Source organism: Pleurodeles waltl, chromosome 2_2, assembly GCF_031143425.1.
Source record: "Pleurodeles waltl isolate 20211129_DDA chromosome 2_2, aPleWal1.hap1.20221129, whole genome shotgun sequence".
NCBI lineage: Eukaryota > Metazoa > Chordata > Amphibia > Caudata > Salamandridae > Pleurodeles > Pleurodeles waltl.
This window is the reverse complement of record NC_090439.1, coordinates 578,126,177-578,139,396: the sequence shown is the minus strand read 5'-3', so window position 1 is coordinate 578,139,396 and position 13,220 is coordinate 578,126,177. Positions and strand designations below refer to the sequence as shown.

Sequence of the window (13,220 nt, the reverse complement as noted above, 5' to 3'; positions counted from 1 at the left end):
TTGATGATCCCTTTAATGGACGCTTTTTGTCCGTAATTCTTGGGTTTTGAAGTTAGTTATGCTGCTCCCACGCGAGAAGCCTCTGAGTTCTGCTGCAGTCACTACTGGGGCCAGCTCGCACTCCTCATCTGAAGTGAAGGGGATGAAGCAGCCCTTCCTCGACGTACCACTGACTGCGTTGGGCCTATTGTCATTCTGTCTGGTGGCTGATTGTCAGATACAGAATGGCAATGGGCAGCCTGAGAAGTTACAGCATGTGGTGCCTTCTGCAGATGGCTGAACACAGCATTCTGCTTTTCTCTAGGGGCCTGTGCCACCCAGGCTTCACGTGCTGTGTTTTGAAATTAATTAAAGGTACAGTCTGCAGAATTACTAGTATGCCACCAATTATTAGGCAGTAATAAAAAAGTGACAGATTAACCCTAGTGATTAAAATATCGGTTGGAAAGATTCGAGTTTTGCCTAGTCCCAGTTACAAATAATCATAAAGTAGCCCACAGTGTAATATGACTCCTGCAGAGTACAACATGTAACATGCAGATTAAAGAATTTATTTTTTATGTAGGTAGCTCAGTGGGTTACTACTGTTAACACAGAACTCCTTTCATTACTTGCTGTTTATAAATTATAATCCTAATATAGCACAGTTAACATTTCCTATAGACTGACTTAAACACTTACATGAGTCTTTCTCTCTGTATAATATGTATGAGATGTTACACACTGTGACACCCTCCTGTACATACTTTGGATGAGTAACACTATAAAACAATTAAATACACATGACAGAGGGTCTGTGTAGAGATGAGGGGGCGCCATTTAAACATTGGAGAGTAGTAATGAGGGAATCTATGGAGAACAAGGTCTTTGGGGGTGTGAGCACGACGACAACAAAGACTGTCAACCAGGCTGCCACCATCACTAAAGCTTGTCCTGTCAGGGGCGTAGCTAAAGGTGAGACAGCAGCTGAAAGCTCAAGCCAGTCTCAAGCTTGGTTCTGGCTCAGCTCAAGGACCAATTGGTTCCTTGAACCAGGCTTTTATGTATGGGCTCTGCTTGCCACCCTCGCTCTACCTTAGGGCAGTGGTAAACAGTAGCAGCTCACTTGGGTTATGGGGCTGGTGCGGTGCGCAGGGGTGTGGAGGGGGTAAAATGTGTTAAAAAATATAATAAAAAAATAAACACCCTTAATGCCGCATGCCACTCTACCCCTCCGTCTTATCTCTGCAGGCTGCAGGCAGGCACAGGCTCCCAGCCTGCCCAGCAGCCAATCCTGATGCTGCTCAGAGCAGCCAAGGCGCCCCCAGGCAGACTGGAAGCCTGTGCAGGCTCTCTCCAGCCCGGCAACTGTGTCCAAGATGGCGGGTAAACATACATGCACAGCGAGGGGGAGTGCTGAGCACTGCCACTCACTGCTCGTCACTCCTGTGGCCCGCCCCTTTAACAAACAAAACGATAATATTATTGTTTCGTTTGTTAAAGGTTTTGCAGCTTCTGCTTATGGCGAGGGGGCGACGCTCCTCGGCCCTAACGGAAGAGCCACCCCTGGCTGTAAAAATAAAGCTTTAACATCTGAGGTAAAAAGGAGAGACAAAATGGATACCCATTTAGAGGATTGTTGGTCCAAAGAGAAACCACAAAACCTGGATTAATCACTGCTTCCCCTTTTACCAAAACTGTGTGATCTTAGGTAAATATTTTATTTTACTTATCCTCCTTTTTCTTCACTTTCACAGATAAAGACACTTTCAAATATGTGAGTTCAAAATACCAATGCTGTACAAAAACCTATTGTGTTTGATTTAATAGACTATGATGTTGCTCTTTCTATAACAATCAGGGCCCCATACAGGGTACACATGACAACTGTCTTGCCCCTTAGTTCACTAATGTCATCAGAGCAGGGTGGGGCAGAAATGGTTCTAAGTTCATGTTTAAAAACTACCACTTTTAATAAGTACTTCTCAGCGCTGTGCTATAATGTGACATATTAATGTAAGTGCTTTTACATTTAAAAAATACATTTTTTTTTATTATGAAGCGACTATCAAGCACAGGCTCTAACAGCCAAGCCAGACCCTTGCCTTAGCTCTGGCTTACTCGGTCCTGGTAAGTTGTTGGCTCGCCCTCCTCTGGGCTCATTCCTGAAGCCTGTGCAATGCTCCGGGCCCTGAGGCCCTGTAACCCACTAGACAAATTCCCTGCCTGTCTGTATGTATATGTTATTTCAATTGCATGACCCTAGAAGAAAGTTAGCAGAACAATGTTCATGGTCCAAGAACAAATGTATTTCTGGGCACCTGTGCCAAATCATTTAGGGGCATTTTTACTAACAGGTCACACAACACAGCGCAGTAAGTGAAGTTGCTGCACTTCGTTGCATGTACGGGAAAGAGCAGAAGAGCACCATACTTCCAAAGAAATGGTGCATTGGAATTGGGATTGAAATCTCTGACATGCATGTTACGCAGTGAATCCTTACATAATCTCCTTGTCCACTTCCTATTCAACCTCTTTCTCTCTCAGTCCCCTTTTTTCTAACTGTTCCTGCATCTCACCTACCTTGCCCCCTCACTCTCCCACATGCTTTCTCTTGGTTCCTACTACTTCAGCTTTCATATGCCCCCTCTATTTTGTTTCTCTTTTCAACCTTCACTCTGTCATTCTCAGTATATTTCTGTGTCTGTTTCTCGCTTCTTTCTCTGCCCATCTTCTGTGATCCTTTTCTCTCTCTGTCTTTTCTTTTTGTCACTGCCTATCCCCTCTCTCAGCTGGTAGGTCCTCGCTTGCTTTTCTCTTCTCACACTGTTCACTCTCACTGTTCCAACTTTCTGTCTCTTCATCTCTCTGTATATATCCCTCTCTCCCCCTTTCACACTCTCTTGTAGTGCTACTACCTGTGAACTCTAAGTCTAGGCCCTGCAGCACCGTGCTGCTTCTAGCACTATCATTCATGGTAGGGGTTAGAATCGTGAAAACCTCCCCTTATGTTGGCTGTCAAATTCTGCATGGAGTGTACATTTGCTAGTCTTTGCATCTTGCAATATGCCCAGCTATGTGTGAATGTTCCCTTAATACTCTAATGTGTAATATAAACTAAACAACATAACCCTATTTTGTCTTCTATCTTTGTCAGCTGTTTATTTTATAATCCTACAGCATCCTCAGATGTGTCTGTAAAAATGATCTTTTGTCCTCAATTTCTTTCCTGAATTTTGACCCTTTGTCCTGAATATTTACTGTCAGAATGAGCTTTCTTGCCAGGTGGTCACCCTATTTTTAGTTCCCTAGCCTTTTAAAAACAGAAACAAAGGTTATTTATTGATAGGTTTATTATTTTGAACTCGAGACATCACAGCTAGACGCGATAATGATCTGGGATAATGAGTAGGGGAAACTGCTGAAATGAGCTTTCTCTGACTAGTGAGGTAATGAGGAAAAAATGCACTGGTAAAAGAAAACGCGTGTTTATCCTAGACCAGTCACTTAGTTCCAAAGGTCTTCGTCTACCGTATGACGTGACTATCAAAATACAATAATAGACCAGCAACAGAGGCACTTTTATAAATACAGACATTGATTTGCTCTAAACACTCCAAACCTAGCATACCTCGTATGCTGATACTCCAGGGCGTATCTTCAAGGGGTGTTTAGGGGTGTGTTACACCCCCCTAATAAATGTATTTTACGATAAATAGTTGGATGCAGGTGCTGTCAGTCGGGTACAGTGAGGTGTCTGTAGGATTTCACCAGGAACTTTTACACACACAGTCAAAAATGCACACACACTCTTTCAGTGGCTTAAAAAATGTTGGTTATTTAAAAAACATAACGTGTTTTCTCTCACTCCCTACCTCTACCAGTTCGCATTCCACTCCATTTCCACTGCCCCTTAAGCCCCTCTTGTGTATAATGTATTTCAAAATTACGTGCCAGCCTGATTGTTGGGAAATCTCAACTTCACACCCCTTCCCCAAACTTACTGACCAAGCTACGCCACTGCTGAGACTGCCCTCATCGTCATTGTTCACAATGCCTGGAAGAACTATACTGGCACACATTAGCAAACATGGGCACGTGCAGGCAATGACTGCCATGTACGTATTGTCTAAATAAAGGTATTTGGGAACAGAATGGGAGACAAAATGACGTGTAAGAACGCGTTTATTTATTAAAAATGAAATATAGTACTCGAAGGAAATTAGTTCATTAGAAGAAAATGAAACATTGATATTTTTGGATAAAAGTAATGCCTTTCCGAAATGTAACAATCAAATCGTTGAGTGATAATTCAGGCTGAATTGTGTAACACATGGTTACCATGTACTTACCCTTGGTAGCATAATTTTCCTTAGTTACGCCGTTGATATTTCTTGACTCGTGTGGATGTATTTCTTGTTGTACATTGACACCAGTGGCGGCCGGTAATTTTAACAGGGAGGGGCTCAGGGGAGGGGTACGTTACACACGCACGCATACAGCCCACTCACACCCAATCATTCACACACACACACTCACACACCCATTCACAACACTTACTAACAAATACACATACATTCATACACGCACGCACCAAACATTACAAAAAATAAAACTTACCCCAGCAGCTCTGACTAGGAAGCTTCGGAGGTCCCAGGAGGGTTGGGACTGCTGCCTTCCCTCATTGGCTGCCCTAAGGTCAGCCACTGAGGTAAGGCAGCAGTCCCAACTTGTCACAGAATGGGATGTGGTCAGTGAGACTGCTGACCCCACCCCACTCTGTGACGAGGTGTCTCTGGTTGATATTAGGCCCTGAGCGCTTTAGCACTTAAAACTGAAGCGCCGAGGTCCAAGGCAATCGCTGACGTTCCCCCTTGTCATGAGGGAGAGGGCCTTGAGGCACCTTCGCTAGGCTGAAGAGGTCACGGCCACAGGGCTGTGACTTCTTCAGCCCAGTAAAGTTCAGCTGAGGCAGCCATGAGTCTGCTCATTTATTGCATGTCCAACTCCTGGCTGCCTGACCAGTACCAGAAGAGCATCTGTCAGGCTGACTTTTGATCAGCCTGACAGATACTCTGCACATCAGTTAAAAAGTAGAGGGTCTTGGCCCCTTAGCCCGTACGGAGGGGCCGCTGCTGATTGACAGTGTTTTATAACCTTCCTATCAGTATACATAATTTACATAATTGCCAATGAAAGCTTAAACCTTTAAGATCTGTGTGACATAGCTCTGCTGTCTGAGTGGGAAAAATTCTGTTGAACCTGAGGTACAGCACATCCGTCTAAAATGTTGAGGTTATAAGATCTGTGTAACTTTTCATCTCATGCAGCGCCTATCATGCACATCTTTCGTAAGATTGTTTGAGTGACAATCTCCATTGAAGATGCGGGATAAGGAAAGGAAGTATAAAGCAGCAGTGAAAGTATTTGAATTATGATTTGTGAAATATGTTGGGAGGCCATGCCAAAATTCCATGGACCAGATTTACTAAGGGCTTGCATTGCTGTTGTGTCACGCAAAGTGACACAAGGCGATGCAAGCCCTTAATTCCGTTTAACTAAGCCACATAGAGCCACCTTGTGTGGCTCTGCTGGCATTGTAAATCTGGCATAACCCAAAGCAGAGCAAGGCAGTGTTTGGCACATTCTCAGATTTACAAACACAAGTAAACCTGAGAACATGTCAAAGTGCTATGCCTTCCCAGGTGAGGTGTAAAGATGACAAATATGTTTATTTCTCCCTGTTTTCCTCTTTCTATGCCTCAGAGAATTGTTTTTATGCAGGAGGTTCTCCTTCCTGCACAAAAACAATCCTGCCTGTAATGCAGGCACGCTTGCACCATGGTGCAAGGGGGCCTGCCTTAGCACTAGGCTGCATTCAGCGCACCGTCACAGGGAGTGGGCAGGAATGCACTATATCTTAGTAGATATGGCACATTCTTGCATCTCCCTGCAATGCAACACAGTGCAGCAAATTGTCTTGCTGCGTTGTGTGACTTGTTAGTAAAAGTGCCCAAATGTTTTTTTCTTTGGCAAATAGTGCTTTAAAATGCAACCTTTGACAGTTTTATTATAAACAGTCTGGGGCCTGAAAGGTGTGTGTAAGACAGAATCCTCCATGGAGTGCGGAACATTTTATGAGCAACACTTTTGAACTACCTTAGAGCATATGCCTCTTAAGCTAATGTCTTGGGCAAAACATAATATAAAACATACCATGTAATGCCACTTTTTTCAAAACCTTCTTGAGGAGTTTGGGCTTGCATTCTTTGCTCACTGAATGCATTTCAGCCAAGTGTTTATTGCCACCTGTTTGCTCTTTTGGCAGCTACTGTTGTTTCATATATATTTAAAAGACACAATCAAAGTACTTAGCCAATAAGAACCAAGTGGTCCACAAAAATGTTTTTGTCATCACAGAAAAACATATGTTAAAATTCACTCCAATGTTTGATGGCAAACCTAACCAGGATCATTTTCCTGCCACTACAAACAATAGTAGAAAGCACAGGAAACAACTAAGTAAGAACAATGCTAAAAAGTGACTTTATTGACAGAGACTGAGAGACAAGCTCCTCTCCTACCTTTTACTGTTGTCACGTGGGCCAGACTGCCATTGGGATGAGCAGAGGTGTACTCCTTCACCCAGATTTTGAGCTGATCTCCTTCATGTCCATTGTTGTAATAGAAAAACTCCAAGCACTGAAACCCTCTCTTGGGATACAGTAGTCTGCTTTCAAGCATTGCATTGTCCCCTGGGTTCCCTGTGCTGGTGCTGAAGTGCATGAAATACCCAGAAGCTGTAGACAAGAAGGAGAGTGACAACAAATATAACAGTCACATACTTTGGTCAGCACATAGATTGGGGTCAAATGTGCTTGTCAAAAATAGAGCTTTTATGCTACAAAAGTGTATATAACATCACACAATATACTATACATGAATGTGCCATGGTTCCTGCCCTCTACTGCTTTCACCTTAAGAAGAAAAAGGGTGTGTAAACATTGAAATAGGCTTCCCAAGTTGAATAGTATGATGATGTATAAAGATGCCTCATCACAGAGAAAATGGGAAGCACATTTGTTGGAAATTCATCATCATAGGAGAACAAAGAGGGCTTAGAACAAACTGCTCCATGAAGCTCCCAGATTCAGAATGTCACAAGCTCAGCACCAGTCCATTTCAAGAGGGGCAACTTCCTTTTGGAATTCTTTCCCTCAGGACTGGAGTTCCCAAACAGCGATGGTGTTGTTCAGGAGACATGCAAAGACAAATCTATTTTCTCTATATCTCATAAAAACTCTTATTGTTGGCACAAACTCTCCTATTCTACCCGTTTCCCACCTCATACAATGTTTTTAAACCAAGATGTATCTGTTGTTGAATTAAAAAGGGCCCTCCTATCCTCAAGTTTGCCTAAGTGCTCTATAAAAGTTAAGTAAAATAAAGTAAAAAAGTGTCTCATTGTGATGCTGCAATTTTTCTCTCTTTAGCAGCTTGCCAGCCTCTTTGCTGTTGCAACAGTCTTATCAGAAACGTATACCCAAAGGTTCTCACATCCCATTATTGCTGTAACATTGGAACCATGTGAAAGACAGGGCTATCAAGACATGACTGCCTTTGTGCCACTAACATTAAGCCACACAAATGTATACTGCCAGAGCTCTATTATTGTAGAAACCTTAGTAGAACATTTAAGGGTACACTTGGAATAAGGAATGAGTTAATACACTGCTTACCTATACAGTTCCCTATGATGGTATGGTCAGTATTTGGTCCAGCAGGAACCTGCAAAACCCGCAGCCAGTCTGCTTTATCTTCTGAGCTTTGGACCATACCACACACATTATCATACTCAAAGCTGCACTGATCCATAAAGCTGAGTGAGGAAGCTGTGACAAGAAGAGACAGTCAGAGAATATCACTGAAAGGAATGTCAATGCGATGGTTAGAATTTACTCATCTGGTGACAGAGTGGTACATCCTTCAAGTGGGACATTGACATGGTCGGCATGGTTGCTTGTCTACATTGACAAGGTTGTAATATCACATCTGACCATGTCAAGTAAGACAATAAAGAGAAAGACAACTAGCATGAACTGGACAATTGTTATTGGTATATCAGATAACAAAATAATTATGAAATAAGGACTAAACTAGTAGATGTTGCCCTGCCATGATACGCTATTATCTGCATACTAATATGATGGGATAACACAAAAACAGTGCTGTTGCATTCAGATTAAAACTGTTAGTAGAGTGAAGCAAAACAGATATAAATTGAAGACAGTGGGGTAGGTTTCTTATTTCCGAACTGGGTTAAACCCAGCCACTCCCATTCCCAATGGGAAGAGTAAATAAAGTGAGTTGAGAGCTTTAAGGAAGAAGTGAAGAGAGAGAGGGAAGGGAGAGTGGATATAAGTGTGGTGAAAACTAATGACAGTGAGGGAGACCTCCCCCAAATATAGGGAACAATGTTTTCATTGTGGTCTTGTAGGCCACGTGGCCTGTAACAAAGATTGCCTAGAACTACAAGCAGTGTGCACAAATGTGGAAGAAGAATGACTGAAACAATCAATGGGGACCCTATCTTATGTGGTATGATTAGACGGCACAGCAGTGGGAATGATTTTTGATTCATATTCAAGATTGAGCATAGCCCCACTGCATGTGTTTAGGCAGCACATTGAACAGCAGGAGAAGTTCAAGAAAATTGATATCTTTTCCCCCATGGTGGGCAAATCTAAAATGGGTGGATTTTTCCACACTATCTCTGAGTATAAAGCATGATTGGTGGAAGGCACAATCTATGTAGTGATAAAAGGTGGCAACATTTTTGCATTACTTTACCAGAAAGATCTAATTGTGTACCTCGATCCCAATGCTAATCACTAAATGTGTGTTCATCAAAGGAAGGAGGGGATGTGATGATTTTCCAAACTGTTATCCTGATGTTGTTAACACTAGGTAAGGCTAAAGAGGGAATCTGTACCTGTTACAATCACGCTCAGGATAATGCCATTAAATGTTCAGGATGCTATGAGAAAAGAATTGGGGGTGACTGTTCAATAAGTGTCATTGTTCCAGCTGAAGCAACCGAAAGGTTGACTGTAGTTGTTATTGCACACAAAGCAAGTGGAGCAATAAAGGTGTGTGTGGACATAAAAGAAAGCAGATGATGGTGATGATGGATACATTTCCCCTGCCCAATGTTATAGAAATGTTGCCAATGCTATTGTAAGCAGGTTGTTCACAACCTTGTACTTGGCATCTGCATAGGGGATCTGATTGCACAAAGATTTTGTAGAGCTCACATCTTTTCATTACCCCCAAGGGGTCCTTTAGGTGTCAATTTGGTTTGGTTTCTACTGCATCCATATTAAAGAAGGTCATGCAATTGTTGGTGGAAAGCATGGCAGGGTAAAGTGTTTCCAGGATGATGTGCTTACTTATGGTAGATTGTATGTGAAGCACAATGAGAAAGTCAATGGGTATTGAAGAGACTGAAGGATGCTGGGTTGACACTGAGAGCAAAGAAGTGCCAAATTTGGTAAGAAAGAAATTTCATATCTGGGACTTCTGTTTTCAAATACAGCCGTAAAGCTGATGAAGGATTTGGTAGATGCCATTTGCAGCATTAAGATTTTCAAAAACAGGGAGGAGTTGTTGTCTTTTTAAGCCAAGATAGATTTTAATAGTCACTTCCTCCCTTCTGCTGAATTCCACTGAGTTTTTTTCAACTCTGCAGAAGCCCCTAGAGCCGGACTCCGTTTACTCCACCCAGGCCTAGCCAGCGGTGTCATATATGTGTTGAAGAGCGTGGGGCTGAGGGATGAGCCCTGGAGGACACCGCAGGTGATCTCCTTGGATTCGGAGGTGAAAGGTGGGAGGTGGATCATCTAGATTCTTCCGGTGAGAAAGGAGGTGATCCATCTGAGCATGTCTCCTTGAATGCCAATGAGTTGGAGTCTTTTGATCAGCATGTGGTGGGATACGGTGTTGAAGGTTGCCAAGAGGTCGAGGAGGATCAAAGCTGCTGTTTCTTCTAAGTCAAGAAGGGTTTGGATGTCGTCGGTGGCTGTAATCAGGGCAGTTTTGGTGCTGTGATTGCTGTGGAAGCCGGATTGGGAGGCGTTGAGCAGCTGGTTCTGCTCCAAGTATGTCATTAGTTGCTTGTTGGTGATCTTTCCCAGGACCTTTGCTGGGAATGGGAGCAGGGAGGTTGACCGGTATTTTTGGGTTTGCTTGATTCGGCGGAGGGTCCTTTGAGTAGTGGTCTGACTTTGGCATGCTTCCAGTCATCAGGAAATGTTGCTGTGGTGATAGAGGTGTTGAGCAGGGTGGTAAGTTCCTGGCCAGTCCTTTGGTTTCCAAAGTTAATGATATGATGTGGGCATGGGCCTGTGTGAGCTCCCAAGTGGATGGATTTCATAGTGGAAGGGATGTCCGTAAGTGTGGGTTGGGGTTCGAAGTTTCTGTATATGGTTGTACTCTTGTTGTGGAAGAAGTGGGCAAGGTTGTCGGACAGCTCCTGTAAGGGTGTAATGTTGTTTTTGCTCGCAGCCGGGTTGTAGAATTCCTTAACGATGTTGAAAAGTTCCTTGGTGTTGTTGGTGCTGGTTTTGATGTGTGCATCATGGCTGTCTTCTTTGTTGCCCTCAGCAGGTGATGGTAGAGGTTGAGGGAGGTCTTGAAGGCTGCTCTATCAGAGGCACCATTGCTGGCACACCATCTCCTCTCCAGCTGTTTGCTGTCTCGTTTCGCAGTTCTGAGTTCTTGGGTGTACCAGCTGGCCTTTATGGAGGATTTTCTCTGGTTGCGGCTCTTGATGAGGGTGATGCTGTTGGCACAATTGGTGATCCAGGCATTGAAGTTTTTCACTCCCTGTTCAAGGTTGATGGCAGTAGTGGGAGTGGGGTATTGAGGGCGTCTGCCCAGCTGATGTCTGAGAATTTGTTCCACCTCCGATGGGGGGCACTGATCATCTTGGGGGTGGAGGTGTAGGGGCTGGAGATGCTGAAGTGTTTAGTATGCAAATGTGCCTCTAATGGTTGTTTTGTCATCCGCGTGGAGCTTGAAGTTCAGATGGTCCATGGGGTTGGTGGTGTTGTCAGTGGTGGTGGTGCACTGTATGGTCTCTTTGTGGATGATGGCTGTTTCTCCTCCCCGCTTGTTAGTGGGGTACTGTTGAATGATTTTATATCCTTCAGGGATCACTGTGGCAATATCTGGGGTGGATGTGGGGTAGAGCCAGGTTTTGGTGAGGAAGATGATGTTGGGTGTGAGGGTGGGAATGAGGCCCCATAATTCAGTGGAATGCTTGCATAGTGAGCATGTGTTGAGCAGGGAGCATGCAGATTTATGTTTTTGTTCAGGTGGTGTCTGTAGTGTGTTCGGGTGGGGCTGCTCGGTGGGATGGTGTGTGCTGTGGCAGATGAAATGTCAGTGGGTGGCGGTGGAAGGTCTTAACATGGAGTGTGGGTCAGCGCGGTGGCAGAATTTGTTGTGGCATCCAGAGTTCATGGTGTAGAGCTTGCCAATGGTGTGTCTTCGGGGGGAAGGAGGACCAGCAGTCGTGGCACTGGGCGCTATCCAGGGGCGTACAAGCACAGACCGGCTTGCCTTTGGCGGGCCAGTGGTGTGCCCGCTGCACGCATCCACTGTGCAGTCATGCTGCAGCCTGCATTAAGTAGGTCCTGGGGTAGGCAGAGCTTCTGTTGGAGGGAAGAACTGTGAGTAGGAAAACCCAGCCAGAAAAACCCCTGCGGTGTCACTGAATCAGTCTGGGACAAGCAGGAACTGGAAGCCACTAGCAAGTAGCAGGCTAGGTGTCCAGGTGCCTACCATTTGTCTCTTTATGTAGCAACGAGAAAAGCACCATTTGAATTGTTCTGTGATCATAAAACCCTAGTTAGGTGACCTGGAGTGAAGGATGGGTGGACATTTTGATTGCTGATGGTTGGAGAGATGCAAAAAAAGAAAAATGTCTATAAGGTGCAGATACTTTAATGCCGGAAAAGTGATTAAAAAACTTGGAATTGGGGGATCTGATCTGGGCAACAGTGCCAGATTGAGCAAGCACATGGTCTGTGTTTTCAATAAACCTAGAGAAGTGGTGAAGTTATTCAACAATATTGATAAAAATAATGAGCAAGGAACATGGAACTTAGATAGGGTAATCATGTACAAGAATACATCTAAACAGAGATCTGGTGAACATGGATCTTTGCCTGATGTGGTTGTAACCAACTGTAACCAGAAAGGATGAATGTGGATGTTAGTGGTTACGTGTGCATCAGTGAATGATATGTGCATTTTAGAGGGTGGTGAGTTTGTAGCAGCACCCGAAGAACGACGTCTCAAAATAATACTTTTATATGATCTTCGTTTTCTCTTTGTTTTGCAATTTTTATAGTTTGTTGGGGTTTCATCTCTTGTATTTGGGGTTTCACATTCTATATGTTCCTTGTCCAGTAGCTACCCAGTTTTGTAAGCCTTTCCTATTCTTGTTCCTAGGATGTCTGTGAGAGGGGTTTATGATGGTGTGGGTTTCTTGTATTTCAAGGAAGATGTGTAATGCATTGTTACAGAAGCTCGTTCTGAAATCCAATTACATATTTGATGTCTCAGAGGGACTTGGGAAGGCAAATCCATAGAAGGTTTGCCTAGCAGGAGATAGTGTCCACCGAAGAAGCTGCATTAGGTGAGTGAAACCTATACAAGAGACAAACATTCAACAAGTCCATGCACCAGACTCACTGATGTTAAGTGATAGTGGTCACAGTTAGGGATAGCAAATATAACACCCTATTTGGCAAAGCAAGTCTGCATTGCACCCATATGTGTCCATATCACAAGGGCAGGTTACAACGGGCCATTACTCTTGCTATCTCCTGCACTGAAGAAAAATATTGATTGAAGTGAAAATATTTATGTTGGTTTAAGAACATCATCTGTGTTGCAGTTGCTGGCAAAGTGAAAGCAAATCAGTTGGTGATTACCTGGGGCCGTATTATGAATATGGTGCTGTTAGAAATAGGGTTTTTGGTTGACAGTCAGGTTACCCCCTGTTCAAGCAAGGACCCTCACTCTAGTCAGGGTAAAAGAGAATCACCCTCAGCTAACCCCTGCTTACCCCCTCGGTAGCTTGGCAGAGCAGTAGGCTTAACTTCAGAGTGCTAGGTGTAAAGCATTTGTACCAACACACACAGTAACTTAATGAAAACACTACAAAATTACAC

General features: G+C 43.8%; 1 protein-coding gene across 1 annotated transcript in view; it reads right to left on the bottom strand.

Annotated features, from left to right (window-relative positions):
* Positions 1 to 13,220, bottom strand: part of MEP1B (meprin A subunit beta) — a 263,585-nt gene that overhangs the window by 75,293 nt on the left and 175,072 nt on the right. The window contains exons 9-10 of the mRNA XM_069220087.1: positions 7,719 to 7,871; positions 6,564 to 6,779 (exon numbers count right to left, since the gene is read on the bottom strand). Coding sequence (XP_069076188.1) covers positions 6,564 to 6,779; positions 7,719 to 7,871 — 369 coding nt within the window. The remainder of the gene's footprint in view (positions 1 to 6,563; positions 6,780 to 7,718; positions 7,872 to 13,220) is intronic.